The sequence below is a fragment of the Phyllostomus discolor genome, chromosome 6 (assembly GCF_004126475.2).
Source record: "Phyllostomus discolor isolate MPI-MPIP mPhyDis1 chromosome 6, mPhyDis1.pri.v3, whole genome shotgun sequence".
NCBI classification, from domain to species: domain Eukaryota; kingdom Metazoa; phylum Chordata; class Mammalia; order Chiroptera; family Phyllostomidae; genus Phyllostomus; species Phyllostomus discolor.
The window spans coordinates 167,588,516-167,611,293 of NC_040908.2; the positions used below are offsets into that span (position 1 = coordinate 167,588,516).

The following is a 22,778-nucleotide window of genomic DNA, read 5'->3' on the forward strand; positions in this document are numbered from 1 at the left end:
CCCTTCTCCGTCTGAGTAGCTGCTGCTGACTCCTTGCTGTCCCTGTGCTCAGGGGTCCCTCTCGTGGTAGGGGAGCTCCTCCCCTGGGACCTCGCCGGCTGTGCCGTGTTGGGACCCCCAGGCCCTGTGCTCGCTCGCTGTGTCATCACAGTAGGCACATCTCGCAGTAATTCTGCTTTGCATCTAAGCAAAGCGGGGCCCGGACGGGACGTTATCTTCCCCCGTCAGTTGGCTGAGAAACACGATGGGGCTCGTGTGTGAGGCCACGGGGCTTGTCCGTTGTAGGCGAGTCGGCGACCACGTTCGATCGAGTTATGCACGAAGTACAAGCACCTGGGTCTGATCCAGGTCTTAGGCTCCCTGCGCGGAGCCGGGGCATGACCTCTGACACGGGAACTCCGTCACTTCTGTGTTGATTGCTGGGGGTGGGGAGCGGAGTGCCCTCTGTCACCTGCCCTCGCAGGGGTCGGGGGGGGGGCGGTCAGCCACCCCCTGCCCTCCCCAGCTTCCTTCCTGTCGCTCGGGTGCTGGGTGCAGTGTTAGTAGAATTGAAATGTGTGAGCCCCCAGGGAGTCAGACCCTGTGTTTTAACTCCCGTGTGCTGTTGTTTCCTGCTGTCACTGCAATAAGTCACCGCGAACTGGGTGACTTAAAGAGCAGAAATGTGCCCTGGCTGGTGTAGCTCAGTGGATTGAGCGCGGGCTGCAAACCAAAGTGTCGCAAGTTCGATTCCCAGTCAGGGCACATGCCTGGGTTGCAGGCCATGGCCCCCAGCAACCGCACATTGGTGTTTCTCTCTCTCTCTCTCTCTTTCTCCCTCCTTTCCCTCTCTAAAAAATAAATAAATAAAATCTTTAAAAAATATATTTATTAAAAAAAAAGAACAGAAATGCGTTCCCCCATAGCTCTGGAGGCCGGGAGTCCAGGGTCAAGGTGTCGGCAGGACCGGCCCCCGGCCGAGGCCCCGGAGGAGCGGTGGTTCTCCGCTCCTTGTAGCCTCCGGTGGCCGCAGGCGTTCCTTGTGGCCGCGTCTGTCCAGTCTCGGCTCCCGTCCCCACGTGGCCCTCTCCGCTGCGTCTGTGTCTTCACCCCTCTGTCACCTCTGTCACCTCGTACGAGGACACTTACCATTATTAGCTCTAGGTGCACCAGCTAGTCCAGAAAGACCTCGTCCCCAGATCCTTCCCTTGCTTACATCTGTAAAGCCCCCCCTTCTTCTACATCGGGTCGTAGTCCCGGGTTCCGGGTCGCAGGATGTGGACACACCTTTTGGGGGCCCCCCACTCAGCCCGCTGCGCCGTGAGTGGGAGACAGACAGGTGGGCAGGGCGCAGTGCCGGCCGTGGGCACGGCGGGGGCCGGCGAAGATGCGCTGGCGTGTGATGCGGCGCCAGCTCGGTGACTGCTGTCAGCTTCCGACTCCTCAGCTGCAAAGGGGGCGCAGACCCCGGAGGCCGCCCCCGGGGAGTTGAGTGGGAGGGGCCCGGGCAACAGGAAGGCCAGTTCTCGTGCCTTCTCGCCTGGCCCCCACCCCCTCACCCTCTGGACTGCAGTCCTGCGGCGGGAGGCACAGCTCGACTCCCTCCCTCTCTCTGTCTCTGCAGCGGCCCACCCGTGCGCCCGGGACAACGGCGGCTGCTCCCACATCTGCATCGCCAAGGGTGATGGGACCCCGCGGTGCTCCTGCCCCGTCCACCTCGTGCTCCTGCAGAACCTGCTGACCTGTGGCGGTAGGTGTGACCTCAGTGCTCTCTGTGGGGAAGGTAGACAGGGATCCGGTCCTCCGCCCACTCGCGGCTGCCCTGCACCCTTTCAAAGTCACGGTCCCTCTGCCATCAGCCTCCGAGGCACACGCGTTGCCTGTCACCCTTTCTTTCCTGAGACGTGCGTGCCGGGCTGTGCGTTTCTCTCTAAACGCTGCCTTTGCTGTGTCCACAGATACTCCTGATTTTGCATTTGCATTTTCAGTTCAGTTCAGTTCAGTTTTAACGTTCCTCCTGTGGCGTATGCTTTGGCCCCTGCGTCGTTATTTAGAAGGGTGTGTGTGATCTCCTGACCCATCTCTCACGTGATCCCGCTGTGGCCTGAGAGCAGACGTGGCAGGATTTCTGTCCTTTGAACTTTGCTCCCATCTGTTGCGTGGCCCAGCGTGTGTCTGTCTGGGTGACTGTGTCCTGTGAGCTTGAGACGATGTGTCCCCCATTGTCATTGGGTCTCCTGGACCCCAGCCGCTGTGCATGGTCCAGTCCTCGCCGGTGGCTCAGCGTAGAGACATCTGTCACTGGCTGCTCTCAGGCACCTGCGCGCCGGCTCCTGCTGTCCCTGGGGTATCCAGTGTGGGTGGGCCCGGTGGGGGCTTCTCCCTGTGTCTGCACACCCCACCCAAGGCAGCCAGGCGAGGGCCTGGCGGTTATGTGGGAGCCGCTCGGGTCCCGCACATTGAAAGGTTTACATGTGTCCTGTCTACGTGACGCGAACACGTTTTTCCTGAGGTTTAAAGGGCATGGGAGACTGAGGTTAAACCTTAGAAGGGAATTCTGGCCGATTTCCTGGCCTCGGTTTTCTGTGACCTCCCACACGAAGGAGAGAGAGGAGGAGGGGTGGCGAGGGGAACCCTGGGGAAGGGGGGCAGCCCAAAGGGGGGAGAGGGTCCCCTCCCTTCTGTCTGTCGGCACCCCCTCATCTCTGCCGGTCTGCGTCCCAGCCCCTTTCCCTTGAATGAAAAACAAAACAAAAAAGTCCATGTCTTTCAGCTAACATTTACTACCACTGCTTTTGTCTGTTAAAAAAAAGAAAGATTTTACTTATTTTTTAGAGAAAGGGGAAGGGAGGGAGGAAGAGAGAGCAACATCAGTGTGTGAGAACATCGATCAGTTGCCTCTCACTTGCCCCCAGCGGGGGACCGCCGCAACCCTGGCAGGTGGCCTGGCCGACTTAACCGGCAGCCTTTCCGCTGGGTTCGCAGGCCCACGTTCAGCCCAGGGAGCATGTCGGGCCCTGAGCACACCGTCAGGCCCCGCCTTCATCGCACACCCGGGCTGGGGCAGGCACAGGACACCCCAGTAGGGGCCACGCACGCTGATATAGCTCCCGGGTTTTCTTTGTGCCTCCGCCGGGTACTGTGGCGTGTGACGGTGTTTCTGTCCCCCCCAGAGCCTCCCACGTGTTCCCCGGACCAGTTCGCCTGCGCCACTGGGGAGATTGACTGCATCCCCGGGGCCTGGCGCTGCGACGGCTTCCCGGAGTGTGACGACCAGAGCGACGAGGAGGGGTGCCCGGTGTGTTCTGCCGCCCAGTTTCCCTGCGCGCGGGGCCAGTGCGTGGACCTGAGGCTGCGCTGCGACGGAGAGGCGGACTGCCAGGACCGCTCCGATGAGGCCGACTGCGAAGGTGAGGCCCCGCCCCTGTCCGTCTGCCCACGCCCCATTGGCCCTTCCCAGGCCCTGCCCACCAAGGCCCCGCCCCAGGCCACGCCCTTTCCACTTCCTTTCTCGGGCGCCGTGTCTTACTCTGGCAGGTCTGCGGCCGCCCAGGGTAGGGGCTCTGTAAACCCTCCGCCGGGAGCGACATGGTCAGGCCCTCCTCCGCGTGGGAGGGGAAGAAAGTTACTTTTAGGCCAAATAAGGAGACCCTTGCCACTTGCCCCCATCCTGTCCTGCCAGGCAGTTTGGCTCGACCACGGACTGTGAGAGCCAGCCCTGCCGTCCTTCAGGCAGTCAGGGGTTTTGCAGACACCCGGGGCAAGTCCCGCTCGAGGCCTCCACCTCGGCACAATAAATGCCCACCCCAGAAGGCGGCGCGCGTGGCCAGCACTTACCCCTGAGTAGCTTGTAGCGGCCCGTTGAACCAGGAAGCACAGAGATGGGCCTTGGTGTCCCGGGCGCACTTGGCAGTGAGACTTATTGCTGTGCCCCCCGGCGAGTCTTCCTTTCACAAATGACCTGCTTGGCGGTTCCCGTGGCATATAGTTAGCAGCACGGGCCGTGACCGCCTCTGCGCTCTCCATGGGTCCTTCTCACAGCCTTCCCCCAGAGTCGCCGGCGGGCCTTGGGCTTAGGTAACTCCGGTGCTGTCTGGTCACTGCCTGCCAGCCCTGTTGTCTGGCCACTGCCTGCCCGCCCTGTTCGTGATGAGGGGCGATTGTGTGGGAGATGACGGCAGGGCGGGGGAGGGGGGGGTCACTTCCCCAGATGTTTCTATGAAGTTCCAGTCGTTGAGCCTTTCCAGCTAAGGGACCCTTTGAGGACCTGGTGGAGGTTGTGGACCTGGGATCGGCAAACTGGCCTGATGGCTACATGCAGACCGCCACCCATTTCCATCAGTAAAGTTTGACGGGGACGCGGGCAGCCTCATGCATGTCTGTCGTGTGCGGAGACAGCGGAATTAAGTAGCTAACGATAGGGACCAGTGGCCCTCAGAGCCTAAATCTGTGCCCTCCCTCATGCCCCCCGTGCTGTGAATGTCACTCCTGGTGCTCGTGTGGCCTCTGGGCTCCACCAGCTGTTTCCAGAACCTTCCAAATCGTCCCATCTGTTTGGAGAACAGGGACTTCTTGTCTCCAGTGCCCAGAGCCAGGCACCCAGGGCGGGGCAGGAGGGGGCTTAGATAGTAAGTACCTGCCTGCCGGCGGAGCCCCTGGGCAGCGGCCTCCCTGCTGGGGCCATGACTCCTTCCAGGACAGCATTCGGGGGCAGGAAGGGAGGCGGCGGCAGCCACCGGCACCCAGCCTTTCTCTTCCTCCCTCCCCAGAGGTCTGCGAGCAGCACTGGTCCCTTGTGTGGGATGCCTTTGCCTTCAGGGTCGAGCTCTGCTGAGACCTCATCTGTGCCCGCCCCCCCGCCCCGTCTAGGGAGCCAAGGCTTCTCGTGGGCAATCCTCTAGTTGGCTGTCACCTCCTGGGGCCTGGGAGAACCTTGGGGCAGGGGCTGGGTTGGTCCCTGCGCTGTTTGGGGCCTGCCCTGTGATAGGAGCCTGACCAGTACCTCCGGGGGGTCCTCAGGGTGTGTGTCTTCCTTGCCAGTCCCGACGCCGGCCTTGCAGAGGCATCGGAACGGGGGTGGGGGGGGTCATCGAGGGGAGGGTGCGTGCTGGATCACCACCCCCGACCCACCCAGTGCTAGAAAGGGCCCCATTTGTCTGCTCTGCCTCTGGAACCCAGACCTTGGTTGTGGGGCCCTTGGTGGTGCGGCGGGGAGCTGTGTCGCCCTCGGGCTTTCCTCAGTGTGCGCTCCCCTCCCCGCAGCCGTCTGCCTGCCCAACCAGTTCCGGTGCGCCAGCGGCCAGTGCATCCTCATCAAGCAGCAGTGCGACTCCTTCCCTGACTGCATCGACGGCTCCGACGAGCTCATGTGTGGTGAGCGGCTTCCCACGGAGGGCGGGGGTGCCCCCCCACCCCAGGGCCGAGGTCCTGCCCCAGGGGCGTGAGGTCTAGAGGGAGGGAACAAACGGGGGGCCGTGCTCAAGGAGGCTGGGAAGTTGGAAGTCCTTGGCCTTGGTGGCAGGCAGGGGAGGCTTCCTGGAGGTGGGGGAAGCCGAGAGGCTGGGCTGGGAGGGGGCAGGGGAGACTGTGAGCGACGGGGCCTTCCAGCTTCTGCCCAGGGACCTTACCCAGCAGCAGCTGTCAGGCAACAGAATCACCTTTGCCAGGCCGCGTCCAAGCTGAGTCCAGAGCCGAGTTTCCATCCCGTCTGAGTCACAGACAGCCTTCCCAGGCCCTGGTGGCTTTGACGTGGACCAAGCCCGAGGAGCACCCCCTCACCTGGCAACCCCATACACAGGATTCCCAGATGGACCTCCTGGGTGCACCTGTGCAGCCCCAAGCGGGCTCCTGGCTTTGCAGGCTAGGCTGAGCCCCCTAAATCAGGCCCGGCCATGCTCTGCAGTGGCCACACTCAGAATTTCTGCGTGGCTCAGCAAGGAAGGTCCTGGGCCCCTGGCGCACCTGTTAGCCCAGCCCCTCTGCATGGGTGAATCCCATCGCTAGGTGGGCTGGGAGACCCGGGCTTTGTCTGCCCTGCCCCCCACCTACTGCCTGGTGGTCGTCCTCATGACCAGCCCCACCAGCCTCCTGGCCCAGCTCATGACTCATGGGAAGCAACTGTGTGCACATTTCCAGCCGCCACGGAGAACCCCAGACAAAGGGGGTGAATAGGCTGCTGAGGGGCCGTCGGGTTGCAGGTAGAGCTTAGGCAAACAGAGCAGCCAGGAGGGGGGAGAGGAGGCGACTCCCCGGCAGGCCAGGGCAGCGGCTGGTACTGCTGCGGTCAGCGTGGCTCCCTGGCCCCGGCACCCCGGCACCCAGCACCCCACCCCAGTGCCTCCCTTTCCTGGCCCTCCGTCAGTGGGTGCTGGGCCCGCGCAGAACCAGCTCCTCCCGGGCACACGGCCTCTGCCCACAGGGGAGCCGGTCCTGCACAGCTAACGCTGACCCCCTCCTCCTGCCTGTGCCCTGGCAGAAATCACCAAGCCGTTCCTGGACGAGCCCCCGGCCCACAGCAGCGCCATCGGGCCCGTCATCGGCATCATCCTCTCGCTCTTCGTCATGGGCGGGGTCTACTTCGTCTGCCAGCGCGTGGTGTGTCAGCGCTACGCCGGCGCCAACGGGCCCTTCCCCCACGAGTACGTCAGTGGGACGCCCCCACGTGCCCCTCAATTTCATAGCTCCGGGCACCTCACAACATGGTCCCTTCCCAGGTGAGCAGCCTGAGGGGAGCAGGGGCCCTGGGCAGAGGTGGGGAGAGGAGTCCGGCAGGATCCGGGGTGAATGGATCAGGAATGCTGCCACCACCCCCTGCTGTGCACACCGCAGACATCGCTAGCCAATCCCAGCACGCAGGCTCCCCGAGCTGGAATTTGGCGTCAGAGTGCTTCAACACAGAGGCCGCACAGCTGCGGCCTGTCCTGTGGCCTTGGAGGTGTGGGGGCACCTCTTTGGAGTTGGCCTTCAGTGTTCTCCTGGGTATGTCTTGCGTACTTTCGTGGGGGCAGCTGGGCTCCCTCTAGAGTCCGAGGAGTCGCTGGGTGTGCAACGAGCAGTTTTGTCCTGAGCGAGGCTCGGGCCAAGGCTGCACGGTTAAAACAACCGTGGGGTGCAGTCCAGCGGGGGCAGGAGCGGGCCACGTGTCAGGGTCCCCAGTGGCACCGCCGGCTGAACTGCACCGGTTCACATCACGGTGTGTCCTGGAGGGTCAGGCGCTTAGCCCCGAGGGTGTCGCAGGTCATCTCCAGGGCCATCTTGGGGATTCCCCAATGCCTGTCCAGCCCTGGGTCCTCCTGTCCTGTCCTGCGCCCAGGGCTAACCCTCGGGGCCCTGATGTCCGTGTGCAGATGAGACCCGATTCTCCTTGGGGGAGTGGGGTCGTCAGGGTCCCCACAGCCCTGGGAGGCCTGAGGCAGCGCGTGGTCACCGCTGCAGCAGCACCCAGAGGACAGGGTCCTCTCTGTGTCAGGTGGCCCTGTGCCAAGACCATCTGAGTCCACCCCCGCGGCCCACGGTGGGGCCCCTTGGGGGGTGCTGTGCGTCTCCCCTTTTTACAGAGGAGGCTCACGCTGATGGTGGGCAGTGGGCCTGGGGGAGACAGACCTACTCACCTGGACCGGGTCTCACGGGTGGCAGGAGCCCTGGAGGGCGTGCCATGTCTGCGGGGACGCCCCGGCCCTGACCTGCCTTGTCGCCTCCCCCGCAGGCATCTCGTGCGGCAAGTCCATGATGAGCTCCGTGAGCCTGATGGGGGGCCGGGGCGGGGTGCCCCTCTACGACCGGAACCACGTCACTGGGGCCTCTCCAGCAGCTCATCCAGCACCAAGGCGACGCTGTACCCACCAGTGAGTGGGGGTGGAGGCCTGGCCGGCTGGGGTGCCCGTCAGCAATGGCTGGCCGGGGGACACTTCTTGTGACCTCAGCATTTCTAGAATTATTAGCTGTCCCACCGCAGAGAATGATGGGAAAGTTCGCCCCCCCCAAACCCTCGTTTTTCTTTCTTTTTTTTTTTTTTAAGATTTTATTTATTATTTTTAGAGCGGGAAGGAGGGGATAGAGAGAGAGAGAAATCAATGTGAGTTGCTGGGGCCGTGGTCTGCAATCCAGGCATGTGCCCTGACTGGGAATCGAACCTGTGACACTTTGGTTCGCAGCCGGCGCTCAGTCCACTGAGCTATGCCAGCCAGGGCTTGTTTTTCTCTTTAGTGACGTTGTTTGCAATGTAGAAAAGGGTGCTCCTGGTTTAGTGTCAGTAATCTGGAAACCTCACACAGACCCGGAGAGCGGGAGTCGCACCCGTCATCCCGCCTCCCTGGTTGCTGTTGGGCATACCCGGAGTGTCCGGGCAGCCGTCTCTGCCCTGCACCGGCCCGCTGCCGGTGGCTGCCTCCGCAGGCCCCTCTGGACGGGGTACTGAGCTGTGCTCGTGTGAGCCCGCCTCAGCGTCCCCACCAGCAACACCTGCTTTCCCGCCTTGGCCTTGCTGGTTCCCAGAAAATAGTTTTCCAAAGGGCGGGCGCTCAGGGGGTGACTTTCGCAGCTGAGATGCTTCTCGGGGCTGCCGGCAGCCCCCGTGTGGGGAGGGGCCGGCGCTGGCCGAGCCACATGCTGAAGCACCACGACTGCGCAGAGGGTGAAGCGCTGAAGCCCCCCGTGTCCGTGACTCCCCCTGCCCGCAAGGGCACCCTCTCCCCGAGGCTGGTGGGGGACCCCCGTTCCAAGAGCACAGCTCGCTGCACGGAGGCGAACATCTTGACGTGGTTCGACATTTTTCATTCTTGGAAGCCTGACCTCCTGGGACTGTGGGATCTCCTGAGGCGAGGAGAGCCCCTCGAACTTACTCCGGGGCCTCCGGCAGGCCCCCCCCCCCCGCCAGGGCTGGGCCTTCCTGCCCTTCTGGGGGACCCCCCCCCCCACTCCAGTCCAGGGCGTTGCCCCCTCCTTATCAAACCTGGCTCGGGAAGGGGAGGGGAGGGGACAGGCCGCAGAGGTTATCTTGGGTTTGCAAGACGGGGACTGAGAGTCCTGGGGGCTCCAGGACCCGACTGCAGTGTGGGGCGGAGGGAGTGGGGACCCAGGAGCCGGAGTTTAGAGTACTCCCCGCCGTTCCTCGAGTCCTCCCTGCTCTCGGACTCTGGCGAGCCTCACGCAACCAGCCAGGGCCCCAGACACCTGTGGTCAGCAGCCCGGGCCCCAGGCAGCGGTGTCCTGGGCCTCCTGGGCAGGTGCCAGGAGGTCCAGGACGCTGGCTTCTCTGTCCCCGGGCTCTGCTGGGAGCTGGGGAGGGGGGGTCTTATTGGGCAGCAAGAGATGGCACCACGAGCCAGCATTTTTTTTTATATAATTCAGGTACCGTGCAATTCACCCATGTAATTGGGTGGTTTTTAGCACATTCACAGACGCACGCAGCCATCACCACAGTTAATTTTAGAACGTTTTCATCACCCCAAGAAGAAACCCGCGTGGAGCCGGCTATGTTTAGATCAGCGGCATGATTTCGCACCAGTCACGCGCTGCTCCCGGCACAGAATCCTGGAGGGCCGCAGAGTGCCCCCCCCGAGCAGGAGCCCCTCGGGGCGCTCTGCGGGAGAGCCTTGGGCGTTCCGCCGGGGGCACCCGCACACACCCCGTGTGCGAGAGTAGGGACTGCAGTTTCCCGGCGAAGGGTGTTTCGTGTTTTTTAACTTCCTCTTTGGAGGTCATTGTAGACTTAGCTGCAGCTGTAAGAAACAGCGGGATCCTGGCTGCCCTTCACCGGTTTTCCAACGGTGACATCTCGCATGGTGTTGTCTCGGTCTTCAGCTCTGTCACAGAAGTATCATCGATTTGGTGGCTTAAAACAGCAGCAGCAGGTGTGGGGCTGGCAAGGTGCCGGCGGATTTGGTGTCCGGCGAGGGCCGGGGGCCGGGTCACGGAGGGCTGCCTTCCGTGGTCGAAGGGGCGGCGGCTCTCGGGCCTCTCCGTATGAGGGCGCTAACCCCGTCGGGAGGCCTCCTCCCTCCTGACCTAATCGCCTCCCAAGAGTCTGACATCAGAATCAGGGAATCGGGACATGGACACATATCCCTTCTGTTTTTAAAGATTTTATTTAGTTTTAGAGAGAGGGGAAGGTAGGGAGAAAAAGAGGGAGGGAAACATCAATCAGTTGCTTCTCATACACGCCCTGAGCGGGCCTGAACCCGCAACCCAGCCATGGGCGCTGACCGGGGATCGAACCCACGATCTTTTGCCTTGTGGAATGACGCCCAACCAGCTGAGCCACACCAGGCAGGGTGATACAGTATCCTTGGCCCTTACCGGTGAGATTTCACCGGTTTTGCATACGTCCTTTGTTTAAAGACTATTTTTCAGAGCAATTTAGGTAAAATGGCCAAGCTGGGAGGAGGGTACAGATTTCCCATATACCCCTGCTCCCCAACAGCCCAGCCTCCCTCAGCGTCGGTACCCCCCCCCCGAGTGGGACATTTGTTACAATGGTGCCCCTATCTGGACACCTCATTGTCACCCCGAGTCCACAGAGACACTGTTCACACTTGGTCGACATTCTGTGGGTTTGGATTCTCAGGCCTTGTGTCCGCCACTCTGGGTTCTGACGTCGTGCAGAGTGGTTTCATACGCATTTTTTGTGACCCAGACAATGGAACCCAGGGCAGTGGGAGCTCCTCCCCGATCCCAGCTTTCCACTGCTGACCAGAAGCAAAGCTGGGGACTGCGGACTGGGGACTGCCCAGCTGACCGGTGCCTTCTCCTCTGCTCCACAAGGGGGCGCTGTCATCACCCCATTTTGCAATGAGGCTGAGAACTGAGTGAGAAGCACCAGCCTGGGTCACTCCTTGGGGCCTGGGGTCGGGGCTCCGGGGCTGCTACAGAGGACTCCGAGGCCGGGGACGAATGAGTGGGCTGCAGAGCCCGGGCCTCGTCACCGTGCCCACCCTGGCCCTCCTGAGGGGACAGGCCCTCTCCCCAGCCCTCTGGAACAACTCTCATGGGTCGCATTTCGGGCAAAGGTGGTGTTGTGGTTGGCCTCAGTGTTTCTTTCGTGACAAGGGATACAACATCTTTGGGGTGTTTGTTTACCTTTGCAGTTTGATTTTCCCAGAAGAGTCTTTTTCTGCCCTTTATATTCTGGGTTTTTGGTATTTTCCTTATGCATTTATAAGCTCTCCATATACATGCATATACATACAGAGATAAGAAAATTAGCCCATTCCCTGAGACAGGCATTGAAAATATCCTCCTAGATTTTTGTCTTTTGGTTTGGGTAATGGTGTGTTTGCCATTCATACAATGAAATGATCAATCTTTCCTTTATGGGCATGTACTTTTTTTTTGGGGGAGGGGGGTCATACTCAGAAAGGCTTTCCCTCCTCTGATCATTTAAAAAAGAATTCTTTCCGCCGGCCTGCGAACCGAAAGGTCCCCGGTTCAATTCCCAGTCAGGGCACACGCCTGGGTTGCCGGCCAGGTCCCCAGTAGGGGGCGCAGGAGAGGCAGCCACGCATTGATGTTCCTCTCTCGCTCTTTCTCCCTCCCTTCCCCTCTCTAAATATAAGTAAGTAAAAATCTAAAGAAAAGGAAATGCTAAGTGAGGGAAGAAAAGAATTCTTTCCATGTTCTGCAGGTTTCATAGCTTACATTGAAACCATGGGGGGCATCAGATGCACCACCGAGGCGGGCGGCCGCTGACTGTTTCTGTGCCAGAGGCCGCCCGTGGCCCTCGTCAGCTCAGGCTCGCGAGGTGGTCTGAGCAGAGCAAGTCCAGTGCACAGACTTCCTATCCTAGCAGGGGTCGGGGGCCCAGAACACGGGAAAAGCAGACACACTGACAGCACCCAGGAAGAGCCCCTGGGGCTGAGGGGGTGCTGAGGTGTTGCACCCGTGGAACTTGCTAGAAATCTGCCCACCGCAGTATTGGGAAAACCTTCTCCACAACCCCTTGACCTTGCCCTCCTACTGCCCTGGGGGAAGTAGCAGTGACAACCAGCGGAGGGTGGGGGTTTGGGCAGAACCCTGAAGCTCCCCTTGGAGGAGGAAGTGAAGAGAAACCAGTTCCAGTCAAGTTCATGGGCAGATGTCCAAAGAGGACCCTGCAGGCTCAGGTGCAGGGTAGCTGCCAGAGGCCCTTCCTGGCTTCCCTGCCGGGTGCCTGCTGCCCCTCTGGAGCCCCCTCCCCGCCGTATTGTGCCCTCCCAACTCTGAGGTCAAATCCTGAGGAATCCCTAGGGTGGCATCTGGGCTGAGGAGGACCCTCCCCAGAATAAGGACCAGGATCTCAAACTACTTCCTAAAGGGCAGAGGACGGGCCTGGCCACTCCTTGTAGGTGACTCACCGAGTGTGAGGACAGCTTTGGGACGCAGGTCGTCTCAGCCCCAGTGCAGAGATGAGAAAACTGAGGGCCAGACAGCTAGCTGCAGTCCCTCACCAGACGAGGGCCCCGGGAGGCGGGGGGCGCACTGAGCCCAGGTGGACCCGCACCCCCGCCCTGGGAGGCAGGACCGCAGGGCTGTGTCAGGCCCCCGTGACCCCCTGCTCTGCTCCCGCAGATCCTGAACCCGCCGCCGTCCCCCGCCACGGACCCTTCCCTGTACAACGTGGACACGTTCTACTCGCCAAACCTTCCCGCCCCTGCCAGGCCCTACAGGTACGGAGTCCCTGCTCGCCCTGGCACACCGGGGCCGCGGCTGTGGCCGGCGGCTGGGCTGCAGACCGCCTGTGGTGGGTGGGGGGCCTCTCCCCACTCCCTGGGACAGGGATCCGGGCGCTGCCTCCTTGGCCTCTCCTCGCCCTCCCTGGGCTGCCTCGCACCGGAGGACCGGGCCTGCGTGCTGAGGCCACATGCCCAGCGGGTCCCCCGTGCTGAGCTCTTGAGCCGGCGCAGTCAGATGGGGCCTGGAGGGGCGCCCCCAGTCCCACCTTGGGTGGCCGGGCCCTGCCAAGCGGGGATACCGACACCCAGGCTGGCCAGTTCTCCGGCCCCGGGGTCCGGCTGTGGGACCCTGGCAGTGACACTGGGGATCACCTCTAAATCTGCTTGAGGGCTTGTGTGGCGCCTGCCTCGCACACTCTTCCATAGTGTGGTCCTTTTCCCTTCCTCCCTGCAAGGGCCTGGTCATCCTCCTACCATCACCCGCACCCCCTGCCCCCCCGAAGTTGTCTGTGTTAGGGTCACACATTCCACTTTCCTAGGTGGGAAGGGGGCACCTGGGGACGCTGAGGAGAAGGGCTGGTCTGTGTCCAGGGCCCGGCCACAGGCTGGGGTGGGTGGTGGGGTTAACCTCCTGAACTTCTACCAGGTGGTCTCAGCCAGCAGGGCTCCCCTCACCCCCCAGGTGCCCTGGGCCCCTCACACGCAAGCGCGCCACTTGATGGGGAGGTTATGGGGGGGTGGGTCCCCATGTAGAGATCAGGGCTCCGGCACATTCGTGGATCACCAAGGTGGAGTGGTCCAGGCCCCTTCCTCATCCTCCACTGAGTTGCCTGGCACTGCGGAGACGCAGTGAGGAGTCACCTGCCATCTAGTGGCCACTTTGAGAACTCCAGGCCAGCGGGGGAGCAGTGCAGCCCAGGGCGAGGCCCACTCTTGACCGGTTATTATTATCCGGGGGTGATCCCCAGTGCCCCATCGTCAGGGTCTGTCCCCAGCAGCCTCATCAGCTGCTGTCCCAGGGCTGTCACATGCTCACCAGCCAGGCCGGGCCCCTCAGTCTCTCAACCTCCTGCTTGGTGTGTTCTGTCCTGATTCAGCCGCCACCTCCCACACCTCTTCCCTTCCTACTCTCGGGTCCCTTCCTGCTCTTGGGGTCCCAGGAGACGCATCCTCCTGCTGTGCTTCCTCAGCACCAGGAACCCCTCGCTGGCCCTGGGGTGCTGGCCCCACCTTCCTGCCCATGGGGAGCCCCCCTGTGGCCTGGGGCTCATGAACTCACCATGATTCCCAACCCCAGACTCAGGCCGCGTGGCAGCCCCATGCAGGATTTCAGGGTGGGGAGGTGTCCGGGAGGGGGTACCTGCGGGGTCCAGCGCTTTAACTCAGACGGGACAGACTGATGGAAATGACGGAAGGGGGGGTGGCTGCCGAGCACTTCCTGGCACCAAGCGCTGTTTCTAGCGCTTTCCGAGCAGCATTTCATTCAACCTCAGAGGCTGTTTTCGAAATGGGTGCCACTTCATCCTGCCCAAGGTCAGAGAGGTTAAGTGGCCCCAGGTCAACCAGGTCGGCTCTGGAGGCCTCGTCCTCTGCAGAGGCGACCCGGGCCTGGGGCCGCCGTGCTTGGCAGCCCTGCGGGGCAGGCGGAGGCACGCCGCCTCAGGTGGGGCCGCTGGGGTGCAGAGGCCGCACGGCGGCGGGGGCCCCGTGCCCATCCGACGGGCGTGCCTCGGGCCCTCCCCGAATCAGGTGCCACTCCCCCGTCTCTGTCGCCCGCAGGCCCTACATCATCCGCGGTATGGCGCCCCCGACAACGCCGTGCAGCACCGACGTGTGTGACAGCGACTACAGCGCCAGCCGCTGGAAGGCCAGCAAGTACTACCTGGATCTGAACTCGGACTCGGACCCCTACCCGCCCCCGCCCACGCCCACAGCCAGTACCTGTCCGCCGAGGACAGCTGCCCGCCTTCGCCCGCCACGGAGCGGAGCTACTTCCACCTCTTCCCGCCGCCGCCGTCCCCCTGCACCGACTCGTCCTGACCTCGGCCGGGCCGCCCGGCCTCTCCGCGCCCCTGTACATAGTTTTAAATATGAACAAAGAAAAAATATATTTTATGATTTAAAAAAATAAATATAGTTGGGATTTTAAAAACACAGAAATGTGAACAGTGATGGGTGGGCGGGGCTGGGGAAACTTTGTACAGTGGAGAAAATATTTATAAACTTAATTTTTTTTAAACATCACTGCCATTCTTTCGTGCCCTGTGTGCGTCGGAGTTGAGCAGCCCCACGTTATGAACTCCGACCTCGCCCTCCCCCGGATAGCCGTCCCGTGTGTCTCCCGTCCGGCTCCCGAGGGCAAGGGCAGAGGCCTGCGGGCAGGGCCAGCGCCAGGGCGCCTGGCTCGTGGGGTCTTGAAGGGCCCCCGCTTGATTTTGTCTCTGCTGTTGTCATCCTGAAGGTAGAAATAACTTTCGAGAAAGAGGCCCAGGTTCTGATTTTGCACCAGGGTTTGCGGATTACATGGCTGGGATTGGCTGGTTCCCTGGCCAGTCTCTGCCACCGTCTGACTTCGTTGGCCAGCCCAGGCTGCTGCGCCCATCGAGACAGTGCTGCGGACCAGGGGCCCCTGTGTGGGCGTGGGTTGGGTGGTGGATGCGGCCGCAGGGCCACACTCGCACCCGGGAAGGGAGGCCCCAGCCCGCCCCGGCCCCTGCTGCCTGGTCCTCACACTGCAGTCAGCAAACGCCACCGAGGCCTGCCATGAGCTCCCCGGCTGGTATTGGAGGAGACTTCCAGGCCTCTGGGAGCCCCCAGGCTGTGCCAAGAGACAGAGAAGTCAGCAAGCCATGGTGTGTCGTGAGGAAGCTGGGCCGTTCTCTGGGGCCGGGCAGGGACGGCCATGTTCGGAGGGGAGGGGGGGAGGGGGGGAACCAGGGAGGGCCTGGCCCTGAGGGAGGACACTGGTGCTCAGTGCTGGGCGCACACTCCACTGGAGGGTCAGAGCAGACCTCTGGGAGGAGGGCCTTCCAGCAGGGCCCTGAACCTTGTGGCACCCTTCCCCCCAGGGCCTGGAATACAGAGGTGACAGCTGGGCAAGGGAGTCCACCAGCAGTGGGACAGTCTTCAGCACTGGAGGCCCCAGAACACACCGATCCTGTAGTGCCAGCGCCGAGGGGGTGGGAAGGCGGTGGCCCCTGGGAACCAAGCCTGCTTGGCCGGGGACATAGGTGGGAGCCCCAGAGTACAAGCCTGCCAGGCCTGTTCCGGGGACAGGCCTTCGGGAGTCACTCCCCTGGGCCCTGACTGCTGACGGTCTTGCCACTGGGACCAAGAGCAGGTGATGCAAGGGACAGGGCGACCTGTCACCAGTCAGTGCAAAGCGGCGGTGATCGTGAGGCCAGGGCTGAGGCAGACCCAGGGCCACCTGAGCCAGTGGGTGGGGACCACGCTCCAGGCCCCTTTGCCGATGGGAGGGGTCAGGCCTGCATCTGGGAGGACCAGCTGGCCCCATCTGTTAAGGAAGGTGCTGTCACCCGCCCTTTGGGCTGTTGGCAGTCTTCCAGGAGATAACGTCTGTGACGTTCCCCACCCAGTCTGCCTGGCAGTAGCAGGTCCTTAGTAATGGGCCTGGAACCTGTTAAAGCTCAGAGGTGACACGCCTGGCCAAGGTCACACCACTAAGGACCGGCAGAGCTAGATGGTGCCCCCAGAGTCTCAGCTCAGGTGGCGTCCCCTGCCCCACAGGGCTGCCTGCGGGGAGGGCAGGTGGCTCCCAAGTGCTCAGAATTCCTGTTTTCCAGGTTGGGCCACGCCCCGAGGTGCTAAGTAAAGCACCAGTCTCGACCCAGGCTGCCAAGCAGGGGGCAGAGGGCACTTTTGCTGACCCAGAAGCAGCGGTCTGCATTGTGGGGGTCCCTTAGGAGACCCCCCTTCACTCTCCTGCTCTTCACTCATGCATCGGGCTTCCCTTGTGAACATATCCGCTCTGTTCTCCTGTCCAGCCAGCCATTTAGTCTGTTCCCAAAATTAGGGAGTAATAAGTGCTGGATGCTGGGCACCCCTGGACATTCGTTACGTTTTCTATGCAGCTGTGTATGTGTGAAATTATTTTTTTTAAAGATTTTACTTATTTACTTTTAGAGAGGGAAGGGAGGGAGAAAGAGGAGAGAGAGAAACATCAATGTGCGGTTGCTGGGGGCTGTGGTCTGCAACCCAGGTATGTGACCTGACTGGGAATCGAACCTGCGACACTTTGGTTCGCAGCCCGTGCTCAAAAATTATTTATATTAACTTTTAAAAAGTCTAGTGGGCTGAAAATTTAAACGTTAAAAATTACATCACAAAAGGATGGGGAAAAAAGGGAAAGTGGTGATCTGTGAAATTTAGAAACTCTACAATGGTGAGGCCAATCCAAGGCTTCAAAGTCGCTCTCCTCCTCCAGCCCCATGGCCCTCAGGTGATTGGCTGAGCTCAGATGCCTCATCCTCCAGGAAGTTCTCCTGATTTCAACCTTTTGGATTAGGTTAGGACAGCAATTTTCAACCAGCGTGCTGTAAGAATTATTAAAACATGCCATACCTGACTATTTAGTCATAAGCACTGGTTTCTTTTCCTTTAGATTGTCAAATTAAAAAAATGACAAAAGCCAACACAACAATAGTTGTCTGGTGGGAGTGAATCAAAATCATATCTATTTTTTTTTGTCAAATTGGAAAAAATACATTTTTTTGGTGTACTGCAGAATTTTAGTAATTGGTTTATGTGTGCCACGAGATGAAAAAGGTTAAAAATCACTGGGTTAGGAATTAAATAATTGGAGACTTCTAGGGCCCACTTAGGTAGGGCGAGATACTACATTATTTTATTTAATTACAGTGCACATGGCCCTGTGACCCATCTCAGAGTCTGGGATGGAGGAGCCTGAAGCAGGTGCGGGCAAGTTCTTTGACGATGAATGAGTAAGGAAATCGGTGGGTAGCTGGGCCCTGCCCGTTGCGCCCCTCCCGCTCACACCCAGCCTCCCTCTGAGGCACCAGTTCCTGTCCCTGCGTTCCCTTCGTGACTCACGCCCCCCAGGTCCAGGCCCTGGGCTTGCGGCTCTGGTCCTGTGCTACTCTGGCTCAAACTGTCCTGTCTAAAGCATGGCCAGTTCCGAACACGCCCTTCTCTACCCAGAAGCTCTTCCGGCCCTCACTGTCGGAGCATATACACCCCAAGTTCCTCCTCCTGTCCTCAAGGCCCTACACCACCCATCGCCCCTGCCACCTCTTCTCCCTGCCATGCCCCTCTCCCACCACAGCCCACCTTGGGGTCCCTGGTCTGTCTCCCAGCCATGTGGACCCAGCAACCTGCTGCTCTGTCCTCCTCTCGCTCGGTTGGTGGGTTGCAATGCCACCTGCTCAGGAAGGATCCCCACTACTCTGCAGCCTGTTTTCCTTACCACTACCTGGTGTTAATGCAGGTAGTGTCTCACGTCCCCACTGCGCATGAGCGCGCAGACTGGACACAGCAGAAACTCACTAGGGCTGCCCACGAATGGAGGCACCCCCAGCCTGAGCCTCCCTGCGCCTTGCGCACACTCGTGTGTACGTGGTAAGGCGTTTGCTGAACTCCAGCTCGATGTCACGGGGTGTACCATTGTCCTTTCAGCCCTTCCCGCCAAATGTCACTCTGTTGTGCTTTTAGGAAGAAGGCAGGTTATTAGTAAGTGCACAGGGTGGACTACTCCTCCTGGCAGGCTCTCGGAAGAGGGTCACGGGTATATCCTTCTGCAAGACAAAATGGAGAGCCTTCTCCCCACATTTCTCCTCTCAACACTTGGCTGAGAACACAGTCAAGGGAACTTGGCACCTCACCTTTCCCCAACTCCTGGTAGCACCGTTTTTTCCTTAAGTGACCAGCACGTGCAAACCACAGTAGCACTGTTCATAAAATGTAACTGTGGAGAATGCGGGCATCGATCCCGCTACCTCTCGCATGCTAAGCGAGCGCTCTACCATTTGAGCTAATTCCCCAGCTCTGTGTGACTTCCGCTGCCGGCACATTGTGGCTCGCGTCATCACCGGTTTCCTCCAGACCGTTCGACCCGCCCACCTGATGGTCTCGCTACTCTATTGGTTCCCTGCAGCTCCTAGCTCCGCGGCCATGATTGGTTTGGCTCAGTTGAGTTTTTAAACAGCATGGGCTATCGGATTGGTCGTCAGACACGTCCGTCAAGGGGAGGCCCTGCTGTTGCTACGGCGTAGGGGGACACCGCCGGGTTTCTCCTGGTTTCTGATTTGTTTCATCAGACTCCGGGGTCCTAGAGGTTCCGGATCCGTCAAGTCCATGGGAAAAGAATGCGCCCCTCGCGCCTGACTGATTGGGCCTGAAAGCCAATCGGAGTGTGCAACCGGGACTCAGGGAGCCCCAATAGACTGCAGGGGGCGGGAGAGGAAGGCAAATGAGCGTGGAGCCGGGGGCGGGGCCAGGCCTGCAATTGGTTGCGAGGCGCCGGAGGGAGGGCGGGGGAAACTCAAGGCCTGCTTGATACGTCCGCCATTTTGGGCGCTTCGCTGATGGTGTCGGTGAGCGCGTTTCCCGCCTGAGCGCAACTAGCGGCGGGTCGCCGGCACCTCCAGGTATTGAAGGGAGAGGGGGGGCGGCGGCGGCGGCGGCGGCGAGGGGTGCTCAGGGTGCGCGGCGCGTGGGCCGCGGCGGGGTCCCTCCGCCCGGCCTCCGCGGCGCCGGGAGGCAGCGTCCCGGCCCCCTCCCCTCCCCCCCGGAATTCGCCTCTCCGCGGCCCGGGAGGCGCGGCGCCCTGGCTTCCCGAGCCGTCCCCGCCCGCCCCTGTCAGTCGGCCGCCAGGGGCCGCGGGGCGGGCCGCGGACCCGGCGGCGAACTTTGCGCCCGCGTTGAGGTCCGCGGCCTTGCGCGGTCGGGCGGGCCGGGCCGGGGCGCGCCCCTAAACCCGGCCGGGCCCCGCACCTCTCCGGCCTGTCCGCCCCGGGCGGCGCCCCGCGCGCGGTCCCCGGAAAACTTCTCTCCGCGCGGGCCCCTGGAACGTGTCAAGTTGAGGGGCACCCTCGCCGCACACTCGCGAAGACCATTGTTGGACCCCGTTCTCCGGAAACAAGTTCCGTGGGTGTCCTGTGCATTCGCCGCAGACCCTTCGGAAAACGCAGAAACCCTGCTCAGAGTGTTTAAATCGCTTTCCGGGCAATTTTTTAAGTCCGGTGTTGTGACTCGAATGTAGACCCGGTCACGAACGCCTCCCTGGCGAATATGAGCAAGGGGGGTGGTCCTTCTGGCCGCTGCAAGGACTCCCTCTTAAAGAAGCCTGGTCGCTGTGTACTTGCAGGGCTTTCCCCCTGGACGCTGCGCGCTTGGATCGCGACTCGGGCTTGTGGTCGGAGGTGCACGGGAGGAGCCCTTGGTTGGAACTCTGTGTTCTGACGTCTCCACCTCGGCGCTTTATGTAATTTTCCCGTTTTCTCCACGGGTCTGCTAGAGCGTTGTGCGTGTTTTGCTTTCATGGGAGGGGCGCTTGGTAGTGTTTCCTTACATCCTCACAGCAGTGGATAACGTGGATATTGTCCCACTGCGTTAACGTGGGTTTTGGGTTTTGCCCTCAAGGTCACGTTGCAGCGAGGAGGGAAGGGACTCCCGGTTCCCAGCCACTGGGGTGTCTCCTAAGTGGTGGTGATGCTGGAAGCCTTCTTCACTCTGGAGTTGGACTGCCTGGATTCAATTATTGGTTTCACCCCTTTTGTAGTTTTGTGACCTTGGGCAAGTTGCTCAACCTCTGTGCTTCCTCTCTGATGTGGGAATAATAATAATGGCATCTACCGAGTAAGTTTGTTGGGAGTTAAAGGTAGTTCATGCATGTAAAGCAGCTAGATAAGGTGCCTAGCATGTAAAATCAGCTTAATAATTAGTGGCTGTTAATTAAAATTTGACTTTTAAATGGTTAGGTACTATTAGGAAGTCAAATGAGTGTTTAAGCCCTGCTTCTTGGTGAATGTCTTTAGAAACCCCTGTATCGAAGAGTCAGCTGGCCTGAGAAAATGACGTGCACATTTTGTTCAGTTTTATCAGGTGGTTGGGGATTCATCGAATTAAATGTTACCTGGAGTCGTCATTAGTGGTGCCGCCTCAGAATGGCTTATGTAGGAGGTGGCTCCGTAAAGAGAAGTCTGTGGGGAGCTCAGGTGGGCTTCTGTCCCCCGGCTTGTGCATGCTCTGTCCTGAGTGTGAGCGGCACCCAAGTCATCCACTCCAGTGTTCCTCGGCGTCCTCCTGGTGGTCTTTCCGGTGTGAGAGGGCACCCCGTGTGAGCTGCACTTCAGTGAGCAGAGTTTGGGGAGCAGCTGTGGTCCTGGATGGGTGCTCCGGAAACTCTTCTGCCCTTCAGTGTGTCTGACCAGGGGAGTCTGAGTGTCTGACAGTGCCATCCGCTCAGCCACACACACTGTCTCTTCATCCCCGCCCCCTGTTCTTCTCCCTGGGGCTCGAAACCCTGCTCTCGCTCCCCCTTCCCTTGGCACTGCTTGTTTGGGACCTGGCTGGCACTGGGAACGGGCTATTTTGATGGATTCAGTCTTAAGTAGAGCTGAGTGTCTTGCTGGTGTAACTTACTCAAGAACAGGAAGAAGATTGTTTGGGATTAGAAAACTAGCTTTTGTGTAAAGTATAGCAAAGAAGAACTTGGTCGTTTCGGTTAACTGCTTGAGAATTTGAGAGACCGTAGCTGGACATAAAGTGAATAGCAATACGATTGAGACTGGACAGGGCGACATTTGCTTAGCTTAAGTTTTCTATCGATTTGGTACAAAGATAATGTACTAATTGCAGATGAAACAGCAGCTCTTCCTCAAAACAGTATTTGTGGTAGTTTGTTTCTATGATACATTTGTGTCTTGCAGTTGCATATTCTGGACATTTGAGAGGCAGCCTGAATTTTAGACTATTGGTGTACAATTTTGTGGTGTTCGTGTTACCCTTAAGGAGGAGAGTCAATGGTAATGGCAGAGAGGCCCTTGTCACATCTGTCACCTAAACTCAGCACTGAGTTTGTTTCGTAAGAAGCACCAGAAGCCGTGGTTTGGTCTCCTCGGACGTCAGGATCTGAGCCCCAGTGTGGGCTGAGTGCCGCCAGCTACTTGGAGCTGCTTTTCTTAGGTGAGCTGGATGGAAAAGCAGAGCTGGCCTCTGGGCTCTAAGCAGCTCCCCCCCGCCCCCTCCCCTTCTTAAGAGAACCTCATGTAATTGGTTTTTGATTTACTCTAGATCATTGCGTCTCAGCCAGGGGACGATTCTGTCCCCAGACAAACACTTGGCAGTGTCTGCAGGCATTTTTATTCTGGGAGTGGGCAGCGTGCTGCTCGGGCCCGTGGAGGGTAGGGATCAGGGTGCTGCTCAACATCCTGTAATACGCAGGTCAGCGTCCCTCCTCTCTGAAGTCTGTACACACACACACTCACACTCACTCTCTCACACACACACTCACACACAGACCATCCCCGAATGGCAGTAGTGGCGAGGTTGAGAGACCCTGCTCCAGGGAGATGCTAGACTGGCCCGTGTCGGAACCGTTTGGGATACGTTTTAAGATCATGGATGGTGGATCCCACCTCTGGAAATTTGGTGGGACTGCAGATATGGGTTGTAAGAGCTCCTCAGCTGATGCTGACGTGCAGCTGGGTTTTGGAGCCGTTGTGCTGCAACAGAGGTTTTAGGGCCCACTTGTGGGTGTTCTGGTGGTCTGGGAGCTGTGTCCGTTCCCGCAGTTGGGGCCTGGAAGTTACTTAGTAGTGTGAGAGACGGTGTATGCACATTGTTTTGCGGTGCCTGAAGACTGAACTTTAAAATAAATTTTTAATAATACTGTAAAGTAATTTAGAAAACTTTTTTACCCCACGTGGAAATAATTACCACACTTTGCTGGAACTTACTAATAGTCTCAGGTATTTAGGGTTGTTTGCTCCTGTGCTCAGTGACCTTGAACTACTGTGATTTTTGAATTTCGTATCTTTTGCCCTCATCCTGTACGACATCTGTCTGTTCTGTTTTTAGATGCCAGCTTCATCATTATTTTATTCCCAGAGAGTTAGCCCTGGATCAGTTTGCCAGTTCTGCCCTTTGAGGGCAAGAGGGAGGCATACTCCATGC

General features: G+C 59.8%; 2 protein-coding genes and 1 non-coding gene across 14 annotated transcripts in view; 2 read left to right on the forward strand and 1 right to left on the reverse strand.

Annotated features, from left to right (window-relative positions):
* Positions 1–14,746, forward strand: part of LRP5 (LDL receptor related protein 5) — a 90,536-nt gene extending 75,790 nt beyond the window's left edge. Inside the window, 10 exon segments of the mRNA XM_028514676.2 lie at positions 1,604–1,729; positions 3,153–3,389; positions 5,242–5,352; positions 6,455–6,633; positions 6,635–6,692; positions 7,685–7,777; positions 7,780–7,823; positions 12,523–12,620; positions 14,406–14,551; positions 14,554–14,746. Coding sequence (XP_028370477.1) covers positions 1,604–1,729; positions 3,153–3,389; positions 5,242–5,352; positions 6,455–6,633; positions 6,635–6,692; positions 7,685–7,777; positions 7,780–7,823; positions 12,523–12,620; positions 14,406–14,551; positions 14,554–14,666 — 1,205 coding nt within the window. The 3' untranslated portion in view covers positions 14,667–14,746.
* Positions 14,747–18,570: 3,824 nt separating this feature from the next.
* Positions 18,571–18,643, reverse strand: TRNAA-AGC. The gene has a single exon. It is a non-coding gene; the product is annotated as a tRNA-Ala (tRNA).
* A 490-nt stretch (positions 18,644–19,133) lies between these two features.
* PPP6R3 (protein phosphatase 6 regulatory subunit 3) overlaps positions 19,134–22,778 on the forward strand; it is a 116,297-nt gene continuing 112,652 nt past the window's right edge. For 6 of the 12 annotated variants that reach the window (XM_028515344.2, XM_036029802.1, XM_036029805.1 and 3 more), the window contains exon 1: positions 19,135–19,249. The gene's annotated coding sequence lies outside the window, so the exon portion shown is untranslated. Of the gene's footprint in view, positions 19,250–22,778 lie in introns of all 12 variants that reach the window. The other 6 variants (XM_036029797.1, XM_036029799.1, XM_036029795.1 and 3 more) reach the window with 2 other exon arrangements.